General features: G+C 40.3%; 1 protein-coding gene across 3 annotated transcripts in view; it reads left to right on the top strand.

Annotated features, from left to right (window-relative positions):
* Positions 1 to 20287, top strand: part of ITPR2 (inositol 1,4,5-trisphosphate receptor type 2) — a 1735249-nt gene that overhangs the window by 962088 nt on the left and 752874 nt on the right. For all 3 annotated transcript variants that reach the window (XM_078674117.1, XM_078674116.1, XM_078674118.1), the window contains one exon: positions 7287 to 7407. In XM_078674117.1, coding sequence (XP_078530243.1) covers positions 7287 to 7407 — 121 coding nt within the window. The remainder of the gene's footprint in view (positions 1 to 7286; positions 7408 to 20287) is intronic.

The following is a 20287-nucleotide window of genomic DNA, read 5'->3' as shown; positions in this document are numbered from 1 at the left end:
GGCGGAGACCCCGGCCCTATGTAAGGTCAAGATCCCTTGACCGGGGTCTCTTTTCCCTTTGCCCCTGCTGGACTGTGTGGACCCGCTGCTGACTCGTGGACTCCAGGCCTAGTCTTCTTTTAACTCCCACCCACCCGTCCCTGATTTTAGTGGTGTAGGGGAATGTTGTTGCGGAGTACAGACCTGCGAGCAATAAACAGTGATTCAGGGGAGGCCGCCTGGCGGACTCCATAGGCCAGCTCTGAGGGGGGATATGGGGAGCTCTCCGCGGGGAGGAAGTCACCACCGGCTGGGGAGGCTAGGGCGACAGATTTCGAGCCTCCCGGGCGTCCCAGGGCAGCCGGGTGGTAGAGAGGTGGGCCCTGGTAAGGACAGACAAGGAACGGCGGGCCTACCACTCCAAGGGGCAGGTGCACGGCACCTGGCGTAGGATACCCCAGCGCGAGATGCGAACCAGATGGTGCTCCTCCCTTAGGGCTGGGGGGGAACAGGAAAAGTACAGGTGTTGGATAATGATTTTATGAATATCAATATGCATTGTGTATGCTTGTCATGTTTATTCAAGTGTGGAGAATTAAACATGGCCTTTTTTACCCCACTCCAATCTCTTGGTTATTAAATTAAAAGATGTGGGGTTCTGCATGTTGGTTCAGGTTGAGGGTGGCGGGGGCAGAGCTGGAGGGTACGGGTCCTATAAGTTTTAGTGGTGTTATAGTTAGCTGGACATTTTACTCATACAAAACCAATGACATTGCTCCTATATAGTTAGTTGTACTAACTATATTTCGCGCACCCGCATTCCACTGCTGATGATGTCACATATTAGATCATTCATGACATGGTCAGTGACATCACTGATGACATCATCCAGTGAATGTGGTTTGCTTCGTTATTTAAATATGCATTATATATATAGCAATTTACATTGAAGAATGAGTGGATATATATATAAATAAATATTTGGATGGAGGATTTAGTAGCAGTGTAATTGACTGTTTACTTGACCAATTTATAATGCCTCACTAAATATAGTGGATAGTGATTAAACTGTGTGAATATCTGTATCACTTTGTCAGTTGTTGTGTAAACTGATTCTACAGTTGGTTACTAGCTATGTGAAAGTCTATATTAGTTATTGATTAGTTAACTGAGTATTTGTATGGGAGTGTGAAAGTGTGTGTGGTTCGGTGGGGGTGTGTGACTGTCCAAAGATGTGTGAATAGTTGATTCAGTAGATATATGAAGTTAAAACTACATGTTCTAACAGTTTGGGTGAGGGAATCTCTTTATGGGTGTGGTGATGAGCAAATATATTTCTCAAAGGTACAGGTCCAACAATCTAGAAAAATAAAAGGCAGTGTATGTGTCAGTTGTTGTATATAAATAAGTATACATAAGACACAATGATTGTGTGAGTGACTGTATGGATAACTGTATACTTGTAATAATGATTTTATAATTCACTAAGTATGACTTACTATCTAAATGAATAGAAGTGGTGTTTGTATAAGTGTTTTGCTAAGTAAATATGTAAGTATGATCCATTGTTTGCATAAGTGAGTAGGATGACTTCATATGTGAATAGGATGCGTGCTGTTGTTTAATGTCGATATAGATGTATAAGTATTTTTGATAGTGTTCTATTGTTCATTGACAGCATGTATGAGTGAATCCATAGGTAAGTGATTAGATGTGTGTATACATCTATGAATCACTGAGTGGATTTTTAGATACTTGTATTGCTGTGACAATGGATTTAAATATGATACTCTGTATTTTACAAACAGTGATGAAAAATTTTAATAGTGTATGAAAAGGTGTATGTGATTGTCACGTGGATGATGTCATCAGTGATGTCATCAGTGATGTCATTTGAGATGTCATCAGTGATGTCACTGACCATGTCATGAATGATCTAATATGTGACATCATCAGCAGTGGATTGCGAGTGCGCGAAATATAGTTAGTACAACTAACTATATAGGAGCAATTTCATTGGTTTTGTATGAGTAAAATGTCCAGCTAACTATAACACCACTAAAACTTAGTTTTTTTGAGTGAATTTCAAAGGTTTTTTAAAAACTAATTCCTAACTATATAAGACCTGAAACCTATGGTTTTTTCAGTGAATTTCAAAGGTTTTTTAAATGCTGATTCCTAACTATATAAGGCCTGAAACCTATTGTTTTTTCAGTGAATTTCAAAGGTTTTTTAAATGCTAATTCCTAACTATATAAGGCCTGAAACCTATGGTTTTTTCAGTGTTTTAAAAAAAAAATTGATTGGTTAACTGGCTTATTAAGTGTATCTTAGTGAATACATATATTAGCGAGTAATGTTTAAATATTTAAATATATGCATGAGTGATGTAATATGTGACGTCATCAGCAGTGCATTGCAGACGTGCAAGTTATAGTGAGTCCAACTAACTATAACGTGGGAATTTCAATGGTTTTATGCGAGTAAAATTTCCAGCTAACTATAACTGGTGTGAAACCTATGGTTTTTTCAGTGAATTTCAAAGGTTTTTTAAATGCTAATTCCTAACTATAACTGGTGTGTAACCTATGGTTTTTTTCAGTGAATATATATATATACATAAAATTTCTATGGCAAAATGAAACCCCTCATTTTGTTCCTTTTCAAATTAAATGTATTAAGTGTTACCACTTTATTCCAATCAAGATGACTTCAGGTGTGCCATACTTTTGTCATAAGTAAGACTGTTAGCGTTCTAGTTGTTCTTTAGAACACTCTGGAACATTCTGTCATTGGGCTATAGTTGGGCTACATCTGGCTGATATTTGGGCTACATTTGGGCTCTTTTGTCTCTGGTGGCCATCTTGGGAGACTGCATATCAGAATTTTTTTAATGAAATATAAGAGGATTTGAGAAGTCACTCAAAATGTGCCCTAATTTTTCTTTCTTCAGCACTAATCATAATTTCTATGGCAAAATGAACCCCCTCATTTTGTTCCTTTCCGAATTAAATGTTTTAAGTGTTAACACTTTATTCCAATCAAGATGACTTCAGGTGTGCCATACTTTTGTCATAAGTAAGACTGTTAGCGCTCTAGTTGTTCTTTAGAACACTCTGGGACATTCTGCCATTGGGCTATAGTTGGGCTACATCTGGCTGATATTTGGGCTACATTTGTTTTTTTTGTCTTTGGTGGCCATCTTTGGGCTACATTGGGCTACATTTGGGCTCTTACATATATATAGCCCAATGTAGCCCAATATATATTTTTTCAAAGTTAATTTTCGTAAAAACCACTGGAGCACATATCTTGAGACATAGCAAAGGCACATAGGGCTACCAGTCCCTACAATTTTGCCAAGTTTGGTGGAAAACCATTCAGCCGTTCGGGCTAAAAGTGAGTCCAACCGCCCTATGGAAATTAACATGGGGAAAACACGTTTTGGGACCCCCCTTTTATCTCGGCCCCCGCTTGACGAATCCCCCCCAAACTTTCAGGGAAGGAGCGGAGCGCCGCGAGGCAAAGTTAAGGAAAATTTAAGGAAGATTCCTCAACCGGCGCCAAAGTTATTCCCAAAAGAATGTTGCGATTTCCCTATGGAAAACAATCCTAACTATATATACCTACTGGCTATCGCCAGTAGGTAATATATATACTCACTCTCTCTCTCCCCATCCCTTGATTGAGATTCTCTCACAATCAATCTTTTTCCATTATAGCGTAAGATTGTGCATGAGTAACAGGATTTACCTTTTGTGAATATCTGTCATTCTTAAATTGCACCATTTGTCCATGTCCATTGAACTGATACTTGAAAATGTTTTTGTGCATCAAGCAGTTAGTGGGTAGATTGAGTACAGTATACTGTATCGCTGCCTGATATTACTGATTGTGTTTTGAAAAATGTGCGCCTTGCTAAATATTATTCTGTGCTGTTACAGATGAATGTATGTGATGTTCTGACTGTGTGTTTTGTCTGGTATTGCTGTTTTTCTTCACATTGTTAGCTTGACTAATACATAGTTTCTAAACTGTACTCTTTGTATTCGGAATAAAGAATGGCCTACTTTGAATTGTTATGCTATGTGTATTTGTAAAGTGCGCTATCACTTCTGAGGGTATACTGGTGCTGAGCAGGTCTATTAGACCTCTGGCTAAAAGCATAGAAAAGACAGAGCTTGTTAAATGCATTCAGGAGGAAGTGACAATCTGGTCCCGTAGACTTGCTTTTTGGCAGGAATCTCATAGCTTCCATAATATCAGTAAGGGAGCTCTCAGATTCCAAATCCAAAGTCACAAATGTAAGTAGGAAGATTTGCGCCCTCCATATTTTTTTAAATAGCTTTGCAATCTTGTACTGGTCACTCAGCCTAGATGTTGGTGTAGAGTTCTGAAACGCTTTAAAATCCCGAGGCAGTTCATGCATGGTGATGGTCACTTTATTTTTAAGATTTCCTAAAAGAACATTCATGATACTCTTTAGTCATTAAGGCCCTGAAATGACCTACTTTATTTACAAAATCCACAATGCTCACATGGTGGGTAAGAGCATCTTTAAGTCACTGTGTCTTGAAGCTGTGCTTAAGATAGAGATGAGTAGACTCATGGTGTTGCTCATAATCATCTAAATAAGTAAAATATCATAGAAATTCTTTTAATGTCCAACATATACACGAAGTTCTAACTCCTGTTGTTCTGCCATCCTCATTGTATGCCAGGAACATGTGATAGTCAAACTCCAATTGTAGACTTTTAGGGTCTCCCACACCGTACATATGATAGCGGATCTAATCAATTTCATAGATCTGTGCTTTTTTGACAACCAAAGGCTTTACTTTGTTTTTAGTCTCATCTGCAAACAGCTTTTTCTTATTCAGATTAAATATATTTATTTAGATGCACTACAAAACTTTCATTCTTCACCACACAAAAATACCTAAAAACCTATTATTATAGATTCTTTACATGTAAGAGAGAATGTCCAAGTCCAGATGCCAAGAACTCATTGTGCATTTCTGCTATAAATGGCAGCTGGACGAGTCAAAATGTCATACTGTAAATGCTTTAAAAACATACGACTCTGAGGGGAAAACAGTAAGCAATACAATAACACATGGATTATTGTGCATTTGACATTTAATGGACATAAACATTTCCTACCCTTTGATTTCAAATGAGAAGACATATCTATGATAGAAACTATAGGATTTACTCCCAGCCCTTGCTTTCAGAATATCAGCCCTCATTTTATAGACGCCACATTATTCATGTATAAAACCAGTTCAAATTCGCCCAATGTAAATCTAATGAGGCCCACTGAAGACTTAGGTTTCAAATACTTCTTGTTTTCTCCCAGCGAACTGCAGGGCCGAGTATTTCAAACCCTGGTGGTAAGTAAAAGGATCCCATTTTTGGACCCATCCACAATTCACTTGAAGATTTCTATAATAATTTCTCCGATGTAGGCTTCCTGACGAAATTAATGATATTGTGAATGGTTTACCTAAATGTTTATAAAAACTCAAGTGTTCCACTTTATCATCCGCAAATGCCCCAGGAGAATTATGTATCCCACCCTAAAGCCATAATTCGTTATTTTTCTAAATTTACTGAGAGACGATTTTGAACACAGTAACATTGCTAAGCTTCCAATTCGCTTTGGAGGATAATAGGTGTGTACACGATTATTGTAAGGTGACCTGAATAAAGCAAGAAGGGAACCGAAGCACCCTGTATTTTAGGTGAAGTGAAGAAGACCGCTTTTTGCTGCCTCGTGTTGAAAGACCTCCTGTGCACCATTCCAAATCTTACAGTAGGCTTAGAGCCCCAGTTCATTGCGGACCATTGGATTATTTTCTTGTCACTCATTTGCTTCCTTCTTATTCAATGGCTGTCCATCCTCTTCTTGTGTTTGTCCCTCAACTGGATCATAGCTTCTTTATCATCCTTTTGACTGGATGACTTGTATTCCTTCCACTGCTCACATTCAAGGGACTATTTTTTTCTTTCGCTTTCAACACTGTGTGATAATGCATGTGCTTTCTTGCTCTCTCCTATGTATGCTGCTTTCCCGTTAGATACCGATCCCCATCAATATGCTCTGGGTTGCTTCACCGCCACCCCTCCCTCAACCGCCCTTTCTCGTCCATTGCTTCCCACCTCCTTCCTTTTAATGAATTAATTTTTCATCATTCCCCCATCAAAAAGTGCTCTTGTGTGCACACTTTTTTTCCTTCTATTTACTGCTCCAAATGGCATCTACCATCTTGGGACAGTAAATAAAAAAAACTGTAGCCATAACATGTGCATATGTCATCCCACTTGGCCACCTCAGCATCACGGCACGTATGCACGCCAGTGTGCCTTCCCAGATACATTCTCCTTTTTTGAACTTCAATAATTAACTATATGAACAGAGGTCAATAAATATTTCTTTGTGGCTAAGTACTCTTGCCAATAAAAGAACATTCACATAAAAAGATTTCATCAAGATTTCTTTGTTTAATTAAGTGTTTGAAACAAAGTGATCTTTTTTTATATGCTGTCACTCTGTTCCTAAGCACTGTGATATTGGAGCTTAACTGTTACACATCATAGGAGTGTTACCATTTTGTATTACACTGTGGGCTTTGAATGTATTACAGTGCATTATGGCATGTTTTCACAGTTTGATGAATGTGTGATGTGTAACTGTAGGCATTATTGCTTTACACTTTTATAGAAGGATTGATTCGTGTGTGGATGTATATTTATAGATGGATGAAAGTGTGATATTTACAGAGCCATCATTTTATTGTTGTTATTTGCAACATGCCATTTTATTCCATTTGACATTGTTATTTCATAAAGTGCACATTTACCCTGGTCCGTTCAGTCTACATAAAACCAAGAACAAATTAGTTTGTTCTACGGAGTAGTGACGCACCTACCGATGGCCCTCATTCTGAGTGAGCCGCAAGTCCTGAATGGTTGCACACACCTGTTTGCACCGGAATGAGGATGTCCACTTGTGTACAAAAGGGACATCCATAAGCTTTGTGTGAATGATTTGTTCATGTGGGCAAATAGTGCATCTTTGAATGGTGCAACTCATATTATTATCACGCTAGACCTCAATCCAAGGTCCAGAACACTGAATAGTGCAGCAGGTGCACAGCCGGTAAGTGGCCCTTCCAGCAGGGTAGGTATTTGTCGCCGGTGCAGTTGCAACCTGAATTGCGAGTCTCTTGGAATGAGCCTTGTTGAATTTACAACTGCTTTGGGGCTAAAGGAGTGAGAACTAAGGACATTGTGTGTTTTTTCAGACTCATCAACCAGTCTTCATTCAGCTGCTACAGTCTGCTTTCCGAATATACAACTGTACCTGGCCAAACCAGTCGCAAAAGTCCTCGGTGGAGTCCTGCATAAAAACACTGGCTGAAGTGGGTAGGTTGCCATGCCAAGCTCTGTTTATTTTTTTTTTTGCGTCTTGAAATTCCCACTTGTGAACGCAGGCATTGTTGTATGGCTAGGCTGTTCCGTTTTGGCAGCCAGGCCATGATTCCATGCAGCGTGCAGTGCACCGCCTTGTATTTGTAGAGAGTTTTAAAGTTTGATATGCAAGCGCTGTGATCCAAACGCAATTAAAAATTAGCATTCCTAATCAGTTTCGGCCGCACAAATACCTGGATGGATTTGAGATGGAATACATTAAGAAAATAAATTGTTCCAGACATTTAAAGTACTAACCCGAAAGGACATTGTAGCAAGTAATATTTTGTATGAGTTAAAAAAACGTAAGGCGTCTCTCATTTGCGCATCTTGGGCGCCTGAGTTTTAGGTTTTTTCCATGAGAATTATTTCACTGCATGGAATATTTTTTTTAAAATTGATGGTTGAACTAAGGCAAATGCTATGCTCAAGGGTAGAGTTAGAAAAAACTGCAATGTTCATATAGATTGCGAGGTAACTTAATGAATTTGTATACAATTTGAGTTTATCCCAAAAAAGTGAAGGCCTCTTTTAAACTAGATACAGGGTGTGGAATAGCCCTGCTGTAGACTGTCAACATCCCACCCTTATTTGGTACTCTACGCAGGTGAAATAAGTACTCCCTCTAACTCTAGGCCTTCTGCCCAGTGAAGTATTGGTTACTCCTATTCTTAGATAATCTTTCGCTCTAAGCAGCGAGTAAATACATCCGTAAAAGATCCTTCTCTGCTTTGTATTTGACACAAGGCACTTTCTTTCATAAGTAGGGTTACAAATGTTGGATTTGTAGGCCAATGATTATTTGACAGTGGCTCCTCCATTTCTAGGAGCTGTATGCCCTTAAATATATTAGCACATTTGTGATTTTTCTTTGGTACTTTAGTCAGTGCTAAAGTTGTTGGCACTTTTTTACTGACACATTGGCCCGTGAGCTGTCATAGGAAAGCTAAGCGCTAACGTTTTTGCCACAGGTGCCCATTGAATGAGCTTTGATTATATTCTATAACAGGGCTAGTGCCATATTGTATGAGACCGAAGGCAGCAGTAGTGAAGGACACATGTAATTATAACAGGGTAAATACATTTGCATCGTTTATGATACATGTAATGTGCAGTAGATATTCAAGTAAATGGTACATACTTTAGGGAAATATGGCACAGACTGAGATCATATTTTCATTGCCTTTTTCATATAGTAAAATATAACCTTTTCTGCTTTTTAAATGTGGTAATTTGGACTATGTTTGTCTTTGCCCCTTGTATATTGCACTACCTATTGACTAGGTGCCCACTATAGGAATACCACATACTTGCATTTATACACTCAGGAAAATCAGTTCCGATTTTTGTATCACATAAATAACAAAAAGAATCAAAACTCAATTTGATAGTTTTTGAAAATAAAGTGTTCTACACTGTTTTTGAAAAACATGTGTCTGCAATATAGGGAAAATTGTCATTCCATATTCCAGAAGTAGTTAAATAGGTAAAATTGCTTTGCACTAGTGTTTGAAAGAAACTGTGAAAAATGTCTTTAACTTGATCCTGAGTTTAATTTTGGACGGGTGGCTCTTAGTATTGCAAATTGGTCTTTTTAGGTAAGTTCTTAGTTTGGGGGCTGATCTCTGAGCAGATTCTTTTTTGTCTAAAAGCATGGTTATAATGTATTTTATTCCGCTAGAGTGATTTTCCATATGTACCCCACCGGCCCTTTTACCATATTTGTGTTTCGAATGTTAACTGCAACAGTAAAATATATCAAAGTTAGTTTTATGAACTGGTTGAAATTCTCAAAATAAGTAGTAAGTTTAGTTAACTCGTTATGTAGCGAGTGGTAGTTTGTGTTGTTGGCGGAGGATGTAGTATTAATTATGGACATTTAAATTACAGGTCCCTTGACAAAGGCGCAGTGTAGCGCCGAAATGCATCGGGAGGCCATGGGAGGCCATGTTTACAAATATTTGTGAAATTTGCAACAAGCAATTCGTTTGGTTGGATATCATATGTGATGCAACATTTGAATGTCGCTATTCAGCAAAGATAATTAAATAAAGAACTATTTTTGAATGAAACTGAGTGAAACAGCGTTTTGGAAAAATTTGGAGCTGTGTTTCAGCATATGCTTGTGCCCAGGTGCACAAGTTGATTATGAACTTGTTCTTCAGTCTGATTATGATTATCTACACCCTGGAGTAGAGGGTGTTCCTGGAGCACAGCAATCGTTTATATACTTCCTTTAAAGTGGGCAGTGCTCGAATCCTTGAAAAACTTTGTGATTTACACTTGTGAGAAAACTGACACCCCCCTGGGAAATCACAGTGGCCTCACGGGGGATCGTAGGAGTCTAGATACGTATCAAGCGACTCCCCCCCCATCCCCCTGGTAGCTGGTCTCCTGGGTGAGTTTTGCAGGGCAATGATATCTGCGCCTCTGAGGTATGTCACCCAGTTGACCCAGCCTTTGTATGATGTCCTAGCTGTATCCTTCCAGTTGGACAGGACCAGTTTCACTGCCATGGTCAATAGGAGGTCTAGCAGATCCTTGTCATGCTGTGAAGCAAGTCCTGTGGTCATAAATGCGGTGGTGAGGGAAGAGAATTCTGGAATTAGTGTGCATCCAAGTGCCTTTTTTGTGAAATCAAAGATTTTCTCCCAGAATGTTTTGAAAGGATTTTCTAATTGGAGAAAATCTACAAACGTTCAAATCATACAGCTGTCTGCAAGATGTGACGTTTCATCGCAATTAAATCTATATGTAATCATTGCAGGAGGCACTCCAAAAGCTCCTTCCTCAAATTGTTTTTTTTAAAGTAAAAGTTGACTATGAAAAAGAATTAGCAATTTAACTATCCCCAAATAACTATGTAATTATATGTAAGTTGGTTTATAAATAAACCATAAAAATGAATTCACTCAATACAACAGTACCGAGATTCATCCATTTATAATGGGAAAACACTAATGAGCAAAATACATTAATGGAGACCATGTAATTGTCCCACTGATACATCCTACTTAAGATATCATTTCCAGAGAATACATTCCGTTGTAAAATCACACAATAGTTCGTCATCTGAAATTTCCCAGCACCTTTACATAGCCTAACACGATAGCATAATCTTTTCAATGCATCAGATAACATGCAAATACACTCGTGTTTGTTTTCAATCAGAAAATGTCATAAGGTAGGGAAAAGAACAACCACAAAATGTAGGCAATATAGAGCAGTGCATTCATGTGAGAGACAAGCTTATGTATGTTTGGGCATTTATCTTCTCCTGCTCTGTTGAAATAAACTTGCACCAAATAAGAGTGGGTATTTGCAGAGTTTCTTCATGTGATGATGAATACATTATTAAAAAATAAGATTATTTGTACACTGGAGCATCCAGGTGAGTTGAACAAAAATGGTTAGTTCTGGATGAGGTGGCTGTTCATCTTATGTCTTCAGCGGAGGAGTGACAGTGTTTATTTGATTTATGTTGGAATTGAATTTCAAATGCTTGGCGAATAACTTGCATTTCTTTAGTTTCAATCCTGGTCTTGTTCTGGCTGTGTGTGTGGATTGCATGGATCTTGGCAGTAAGGTACCATGATCTGTTTCCTGGAAAATGATGCAGCGGACCTTGAGGTGATTTAGGCTTTCAGTGGAAGACCATGAATTTACTAGAGTGTGAGGATGAGCTAGTTATACTTTTCCTGTCTCTTGGGGAGTGTTGCTGCTGTGTGGAGGATGCTTTCTAGTGATGTGTGGTTTAGGTCTGGAATGCTGTTGAGCAGGGTTCTGGCACCATCTACCAGTATGAGGGTCTAGGCAGCAGTTCTAAGTTGTGCCCTGGGCAGTATCATGAGACTTAACTGAGAAGCGAGAGGAAATGATAGGCTATCTGTGTCTTCTAAACAAGGTGGGGTTTGAAGCAGAAAATGCTGTCAAAGATTAATCTGATGTACTCGATGCTTTTGGCAAGGTGACACATGAATCGTTCAGAGTTCCTTGTAATGACACATTCTATTACTTGAATTGGTGATCGAGACAAATTCTGTATTCATGGGGGTCAACCTTAATGTAGGTCTTCAGTAGCGAGGCAGGGTTGGTAGAGAGTCAGAGTTGGTTTTTAGATGTTTGAAGTAATTTCCGGTTAAGATCCTCAAGTTCCACTCTGCGCATTCCTCAAACTGGTTATATAGATGCTCTTGCCAGCCAGACACATTCCCAGATGTTCTATGTAGATACTGAATATGGCCCACGATTAGGGGGATAATATTTCTATACTGCAGGACATTGGGATGTATTATGATTTTGAGGAGTTAATTTGGATGAGCTGATATTGGTTGGTTGACTTGAGTTGAAAGATAAACATTTAGTGATGCTGCTACTATAACCCATATGTTAAGTCTGTTTTGAGCAGGGCACGCTGGTCGACTTTATTGAATACTAAGGAGAATAACAGAGGATGGGAAGACTGGCAACAATATTGTTCATGATGAGGAGGGCAGAAACCACCATATGGTTGTTGACTGTCTGTGGGCTGCACTGTGGCTAAATCGTACTGTTAATCTTAATTTGCTCATACATCTGATGTGTGATTGGCTTCATAACTATCTTGTTGAGGAATCAAGCAGTGGTGAGTTATTTAGACTTGCACAAAGGAAAAGCTCTGGCATAATATTTTAACCTATAACAAGGTCTTTTTTTAGCTACGTAGAGATGAGTCTCACCAAATTCCAGTTTTAGTATATTGTTCTCGTACTCTTATTAGGCCGAGGAAAGAGGTATTACTAGTTGCTCAAAACTGGAACAAAGAAGGTAAACAACCATTAGTAGTTCCCTTGTCAAAGTTATCATCATGTTCTTCAAATAATGTATTACTTGAATTAAATTCTTAAACACTGTCATAGAAACAGACTCCTCCCACGTTTCCACTAATTTAAACCTTTTAGCTTGTACACTGAATAAGCTTACTAGTGGACTGGGTCCTCACCTGCAAAGGTATACTTTTTGGTCAGCTGACTGGCACTATATAAATAAGACCAAAATAAAAGATCAGGAAAACCGGAATCATAGCCACACCAATTGCATGTAGTCTAAGCACCAACGTTATCATTTGGATGACAGATACCTTACCGAAAAATAGACTTCTTTTCAGCAAATATTTATCCCATAAAATGAAAAAGGGTCATGAACAAAATGTTTCAAGATGCATACCTCCCTTCTTCCATGCAGTCCGTTTTGGAAACAGCCTAAATTACAGTTTGTTTAAATGTTCTAAGATTGATGGCAGTACACTGAACCTTACGATACATATTGCAAATGTATGTGGAGAAGTTTTGCAGACCCTTTGATTTGTGTTCCAGAAATATTGAATCTCTCACATATGCCAGAAACAGAGTCTGTCGCTCATATCGCCTTTACACCATTTATTTTTTAAATGTTTGTGGGAATTTTGCCCAATTTACCCATTGACACTCTGATCCATTTAACAGTGCGCAATTTAGAGCGGAAGAAATTCCAAAGTGAGTCTTTGAACTTCTTCTACAACCTACTGCTGATGGGCCTGGCCAACTTTTTGCCGCATTTGATACAGCAATTTATGCTATTAAAAGCAAAGTTAGTTCCTAATGGTGTATAGCTTTACATTTAACTGCTTTCAATAGACTCTCGAGCTGCTGTTGATTAAATATTACTACGTATATCAAACACATTGTAGATGGTAAATAGTTTAAGTCAAATTGTCATGCTTAAACTATGTATACATGGATGTGTATTATAGTCACAGATGTCAAAATGAATCACAGAAATGAATCATACAAAAGTTACAAAAGTAGCTTAAAGTTTAATGCTCATAGCTCACATGTTGGTGCACAGTTTTGGTCAGAATTACATTGACTGTACAGTCGTTGCATTGTGTGATTACATCGTTTTTTAGGGAATAAGCCTTAAACCCCAAAATATGGATAGCTTCAGAAATACAACATCTGTGGCTGAAGATAATTTTGAGATCACAATAGTTTGTAGGTGGTCTAAGCAATACAGTTTCAACGTAGAGTATAAATCCTTGTTTGATTGCAGCATTGGATAATATAATCATGGCTGGATCCACATATTTAGCTTGTTAGTCCGTCAGTAAAAAATCTTTATTCAGCTGAGTATCAGCCATAAAAGAATACATCATAAAAACAGCATTTCAAATAAATTGACACAATAAAATTTAACCGACATAATTAGTGCACAAAGAATCATTTCCCAACAATATTTTGAGTCGTACAGCGGAGGAAATATACTTATAAATCATCAGACAAATGCATTCATCATTTAAAAGAAGTAAGAAGTGTATTGCGGACCGACATTTTCTTATATTTAAAATTCTTAACAATGGTTTAAAAAAAAATGTTTATCGTTAATATAAAGTTTGCAGAAAAACATTGCAATGTGCTCTGTGTAGACTCGGAGTCGCATGGGCACAACTCTAATTTAGCATCGCAATGTGCATCTCATGGGTATGAGACCAAAAAATGAGATACCCATCCTAAACCTGATCAAATAAAACATTTTGGTATGATTGAAGTAAAAAGAAAGGTATGGCTCAATACCTAGGGAGCTAACTAAGAGCTAGTGCTCAACAACCCTTTTTTTTTTTTTACCAACTCTGGACTATCTCTAACCTGATACAAATAGGAGATAAAAGTCTCTTTTCAGCTTAGCTCTCGGGATTTTAGCTATGTTTCCGGGGGTATCAAAACAATCTAACAGTCCCAGCTTCCCCAATTGTTCTTGCATGTGGGTAATCTGAGGCATTTTTCTCACACAGTCCAACTTCAAAAAATCCGAGATTATAACGCGGTTCAGAACTGTTTCCTCTTTTACTCCGATATTATACCATAGCATCAAATGAGCTAATTGGGTACGAAAAGACAGTGGAGTTACACCCAGTTCATTATGACAAATAGCAGCTGCAGTGCTTTTGCCCGCACTTGTTTCAAAAACTTGTTCTCAGCCCTCTGTAGGCCCAAGGTATTAGAACAACCCCAATCTCCGGCACCATACAAAGTAATAGCGCATGTTTGTGCTTTATAGATATCTGTAATAGCTTTTATGGGCCAGGAGCCTAGTTATTTTGTAAATCTAAGAATAGCCTCAACGTTTTGGTTAAAGCCTCCAATCCTTGCCTCAACTAGGTTAAATTAACCAAGAGTTTTTTTAGATTAAAAAGGATGCCTAAATAAGAGAAAGTTGGCACATGAAGCAATTTTTCATTCTTTATGTAAAAGGATTTTGTTTTCGAGGGAGATTTGCCCACCGCCATGACATGTGATCTTGCAACATTTGTTTTTAGTCCAAAGTCACTCATAAAATTGTTAAAATTAGTTAAAAGCCTTTGCAGCCCCACCCCAGTTCTGGACAACAAAACACAATCATCCGTGTATAATAATCCTGGTAGGGACCTACGGCCTATCAGGGGTGCGTCTACAGGTCCAATTTTTATATGGCTATCTAAGTCATTTATATATAAACAAAATAGAAAAAGAGAAAGAACGCATCCCTGGCGGACCCCGCGGTCCATCTTTATCGGAGAGGTGAGTTCACAGTCTACTCCATATTGCACTCTCCCCGTTACTCCCTGATGCAATGCTGCTAAGAAATGACAATAGGTGGTTCAATGCCCATAGACAACATTGTATCCCAGAACCTCCCCGTCTGCACCCAGAGCTTATTTGCCAATGACCAGGTGCAGATTAGGGCACTGATCTATTGTGCATATATCAATAAGGGCTAGCTAGTTTAGTAGGATATAGGAGACTCAGGTGGGTACGTCAAGGAGCAACAAAGAGTGAGGAAAAGCATTGTTTTCCTCATAAAGCCCTCACCCTCCGACCTAGTCGGTGGCATGCTTCATCATCGGGCCCACCACAGTGGCACCGAATGTGCCCCGGGTGTGCTTCAACGCCAGGAGACTGCGGAGCTGGTATGTTGCTGAGTGTGCGGTGAAAAGGGTGAAAAGGTGAAATTTATAAAAGCTATGCAGGAGGTCCCAGCACCCGAGGGTTGCTTATCTTTAATGAACTGGGCCTCTGCTAGCAGATAAAAAGGCAAGGAGACGTATTGGAGTGCTTATTATGACCTCCAGCGTCTGGTGCGGTCTACATGTTTCAGCCAGTGCCTTGTTAATTTTAAGCTGGCTTTCCTCAGGACCATTTACTATGTGAAAGGTGCAAAATAAACTTAATTAAGTGGTTGTGTAGTCTTTTGGCTATGTGTGGCGCACGCTAAGGCGCTATAGCTGTTAGAGGGGATTCCCTCAAGCTTGACTACATGTAACACATAGGACAAAGACGAGACGTACACGGTAGAGTCATATCAGTATGGTAGAATGTTGTACCACAAGATGCCGGCTTATAAGGTGGTGTACGACCTATAATCGGCTATGGTGAGCTCATGGCACGTGCATGAGGCTGGTGAGGGTTTTAGCAAAACCGGTAGTGTTTTGGTGGTGGGCTAAAAGAGCGTATTTACAAGGTGAGGTACAGTTAGTGTAATACTGGGTCCTCACTCTGTTTTATCTTGTAAAAAGCTTCATGGGTCGCCTGGCGGAGAAAGAGACCCTGTTGGGAAAAGTTTGTTCAACATATGTCCAACCTGTAGGGAAAGAAGGTGTTGGCTTACCCTGTTTGTAGCTGTAGTGGTTCTAATTTACTCACGAGTATTTCGGTCTGGTTCCTCCTTGGACCTATTCGTCCTTCCGCGGCGCCCGTTATGAGGGAAATGGGGCGTCCGGTCTCTTATTTGTACTTCCCAGTGGGTTGCTTTCACCTGTGTGTGGTAAAAACAGAGGGAGGGGTGCGCGCTGATAGCCATGTCATTGTCGGGCTGAGCGCGCATGCGCTATGGTGTAGTGCGCGATATTGCGCATGCGCGGGTAGTTAGCGCATGCGTATTGGCTGATGGTTCAGGGGACTGATTGAGTGAGCAAGCGCCGATGTGTAGCGCATGCGTGTGGGTGCCCAATGAAGTCGGAATGATGACTGGGGTGTGGGCAGGCCACGTATATTGCGTGATGGCAGGGATTTGTTATGAGGTCATGATGAACTGTCAACATGACGTGGCCTAGAACTGGAGTAGTAATGGCCTAGAGAAGTGATATTAAAAACGAAGGTGACTACTCTTTAGTGCACCAAAGTGCATGGGGGTCACCCAAAGGGGGGCACCCGTAGGGGAGAGAGGAGCACGGGCGGACACACTCATGCAGGGATACTCTGGCACTGGTATCGCTGTATTGTGGACTGTTTCGCACAGAATGTATGGGTTACATAGTTAGAGAATTCCATGGTATGGCATCGTTGAGGGCATGGGTATGTGTGGATAAGCGATATATCCATCGTTGTTCTTTTTGAAAGAGAAGTTTTTCATTGGTGGTGTTGTCAAATTTTTCAATGACAGTCCAGGAGAAGTCATTGGGGGTGTGGTTGTGGGTGAGAAAATGGTCTGTGAGCTTGCTAATGTTTTTTCCACATCTTATCGTGCTCCTGTGTTCCGTCATTCTTATCCGGACTTTCCGGGTGGTCAAGCCAATATATCTTAGGCCACATCGGCAGGTTATCAGATACACTAAGTTTGTGGAGTTGCAGTTTGTGAACTGCCGTTGTGTCCAGACCTTGCCAGGTTCTAGGTTCAGAGTTTTGGAAGGTGACGTCAGGTGGCACACGCTGCAATTATTGCAGGGTTGGTGGCCAGTGATTTTCGGTAGGCCCCAAATGTTGACTAAGGTGTTGTCACTGACATTTTTCTTGGGCAGGGGTCTGGTTTTAACTAGTTGGTCTCTGAGGTTGGTGGCTCTTTTGTAGGCAAAACGCGTTTTTATCCCATTTCCTAGTGCCAGAGTTGATAATCCTCCATTTTCGTTGTATGATGTTGGCTACCTGGTTGGACGCCGTGTTGTAGGTGGTCACACAGGTTAGGGTGGGTTCTTCCTGTTGTTTTTCAAAGGTTTCCAAGAGAGCTTCTCTGTTCTGGTTTCTTGCTCTTTTGCAGGTTTTGTTTATTATCCTTGACGGGTAGCCACGTTCTTTAAGTTTGTCTGTTAAGTCATTGGCTTGCAACTTGTAATCCTGGATGTTGCTGCAATTACGTCTAATGCGTAAGAATTGCCCGTAAGGTAAATTTTCACTTAGGTGTCTGGGATGGAAGCTGTCAAACCTTAGTAGGGAGTTCCTTGCTGTGGTTTTATAGAAGGTGGTCGTAATGAGGCCTCCATTCTGCGGTTTGATGTTCAAGTCAAGGAAGGCTAGTTCAGTGGAACTGCTGATGCTTGTGAAGCGTAAGAAGGAATCTTGATTATTGATCCAGAGCATGAAGTTGTCCAATTGTTCTTGGTTGCCTTCCCATATCAGGAGGACGTCGTCAATGTAGCGACGCCACATTTTTATGTTGGCTGAGAAAGGATTGGTGGGTTGTTGTATGTAGGTGTTCTCGAGGTGTGCCACATACAATCCTGCCACGCTGGGGGCAAAAACACTGCCCATGGAAGTTCCATTGGTCTGCAGGTAGTAGGATCCTTCATATTCGAAGTAGTTCTCTTTGAGGGCCAAAGTAGCGCAGTCCAAAATGAAGCTGCGGGGGGTGTTGTATTCCCAAGGGCTTGCCATGAGGACATCATGCAGTACCTTGAGTGTGGCATCCTGTGGCAGGCTGGTGTAAAGGCTCTCTATGTCTAATCCTACTAGTAATTCAGAGCTGGGGTTAAAGGTGATGTCTTGAATTACACTTAGGAGGTGTTTGGTGTCCTTGATATAGGAAGGAGCTTTTTGAACCAAAGGGTTTAGAAAGAAGTCACAAAATCGTGAAAGAGGTTCAAGTAGTGACTTAATTCCAGATACGATGGGTCTACCAGGTGGTGGGGTGATGCCCTTGTGTATTTTGGGGACTATATAGAAATACGGGGTTTTTGTATCTCTGGGACATAGGTAGTCCGCCTCTTGTTTGGAGATCCTTTCGTTGTCTTTGGCATTCGTGACCATGAGGTTGATGGTGTTTTGTAGTTGTTCAGTTGGGTCCCTGTTGAGGCGTTTGTAATTCCTGGTGTCACCAAGGAGTCTCTTGCATTCCTGGTCATAGTCGGTTTTATTCATTAGGACTATGCCACCCCCCTTGTCCGCGGGTTTTATGATAAGGGTAGGGTCATTTTGTAGGCGTTGAATGGTGGTCCTGTCTTTGTTGGAAAGGTTGTTGAAGGTCTCTTTGTTTTGAAGTTGTTCCACTTCTGTATATACTGCCTGTTCAAATGTCAGGATTTCTACCGGAATACTTCCCGGTGGAGGGGTAAAGGTGGATTTTAGTCTGAGGCCTGTTTCATTAGGGGCTTCTTCCCTATCGTTGTTGGTATTGTCTTTCTTTTCAAAGAATGCTTTTAATTTCATTTTCCTAAAAAACTCAGCAAGTTCAACATGAAGTTTGAAGGTGTCCAGTCTGGTAGTAGGGACAAATGAGAGGCCTTTATTAAGCACTTCCATTTCTTCCGTGGTTAGTTGTGTATCAGGCAGGTTGAATACAAGTGGGCATGGGGATCCTATTTGCTTGTTCCCGGTTGTTCCCTTGTTTTGTTTCTGGTGTTGGAGCTCACTGATTCTTCTTCCGGTGCCCATTAGACATGCCCCGGGTTCCGCCTCTTCCCCCGTCCTCTTCTGCCCTGGGATAAAAAAAGGGTATCGTTGGTTATGATTTCCCTGGAAGAAGGGCATGTTTCCTGGGGTGTACATTTGGGGGTAACCAAAGAATGGGGGTGGTGGGTTGGCAAAGTGGGGTGGTGGTGGACCAAAGTTATAGTTTTGGGGACCTTGCCATGGTTGACCTACTGATCTATTGTGCCCAGGCCTTTCCTGAAGCTGTATTGGATATCTAAACACTCCCATTCTCTGTTATCCAGGTTTCCAACCTCTCTAATATCACTCGGCCCATTATCTTACAGGAGCAATCAGTTAGAGGTATTGGTCAGTAACATTTAGGGTCCGACCTGTCTCCCTTTTTAAAAATGGGGACTAATATGACCGATCTCCAGGAATCCAGGGGGCCCTGGTTGGCATAACTCCTCAGTATATTGGTTATCAACAGGAGCCTGAGGGGGAGATTAACTAAGAACAGGTCCGCGGGCACAACATCCGTCCCAGAAGCCTTGTTCTTTATGGTCTGGGATAAGGCCCTGTTCACCTCGTCTAAGTTCGGGGGTTCCAAAGTAAGTGCCCCATATAGGAGGTTAGTACAAGAGTGGATCACTATTAATTCTGTAAAGACCAGTGAAGTGATCTACCCAGGTCTCAGGCATGATTGACACATCAATGTTACTGTTTTTAGTGTCACTAAAATACTCTTGATTTACAGTTTGCCAGAAGAGTCTAGAATCTTTGCTCTAGCATGCCACAAGGAGTTGACTCCAAGGTTCTTGCCTAATTTCCAACTTTTGTTTCTGCAGCGCATGCTTATAGTCCAAACGTGTCTGTTTCACCTCCATTCTATTACGGGGTTTGGTTTTTAAGGTCTTAACTAGTTTGTTGTGGAGATGCGAACATTCACTATTAAACCACCTTTCATTACTCTGTTTTCTATCATTATATTTCTTAGTTAAAAGCACCTTGGTTGTCTCGGTTATTGCCATGAAAGATGTTATTATAACTTGTGGTTTTATATTATCTTCCAGGCAATCCAAAACTTGCCATAAATTATTTTTTATAATCCGCTCCAGAATAAAATCAGGATTAACAGTAGACCACTTCCGTAGTAACCCCTTGTTTTTAGCATAGATCAAGGCGGATGTTATGGTAGACATGATTGAGTCATCTGAAGGGAC

This window comes from Lissotriton helveticus, chromosome 1_1 (assembly GCF_964261635.1).
Source record: "Lissotriton helveticus chromosome 1_1, aLisHel1.1, whole genome shotgun sequence".
NCBI lineage: Eukaryota > Metazoa > Chordata > Amphibia > Caudata > Salamandridae > Lissotriton > Lissotriton helveticus.
The sequence above is the reverse complement of the archived record's forward strand: the minus strand, read 5'-3'. Positions and strand labels throughout refer to the sequence as shown.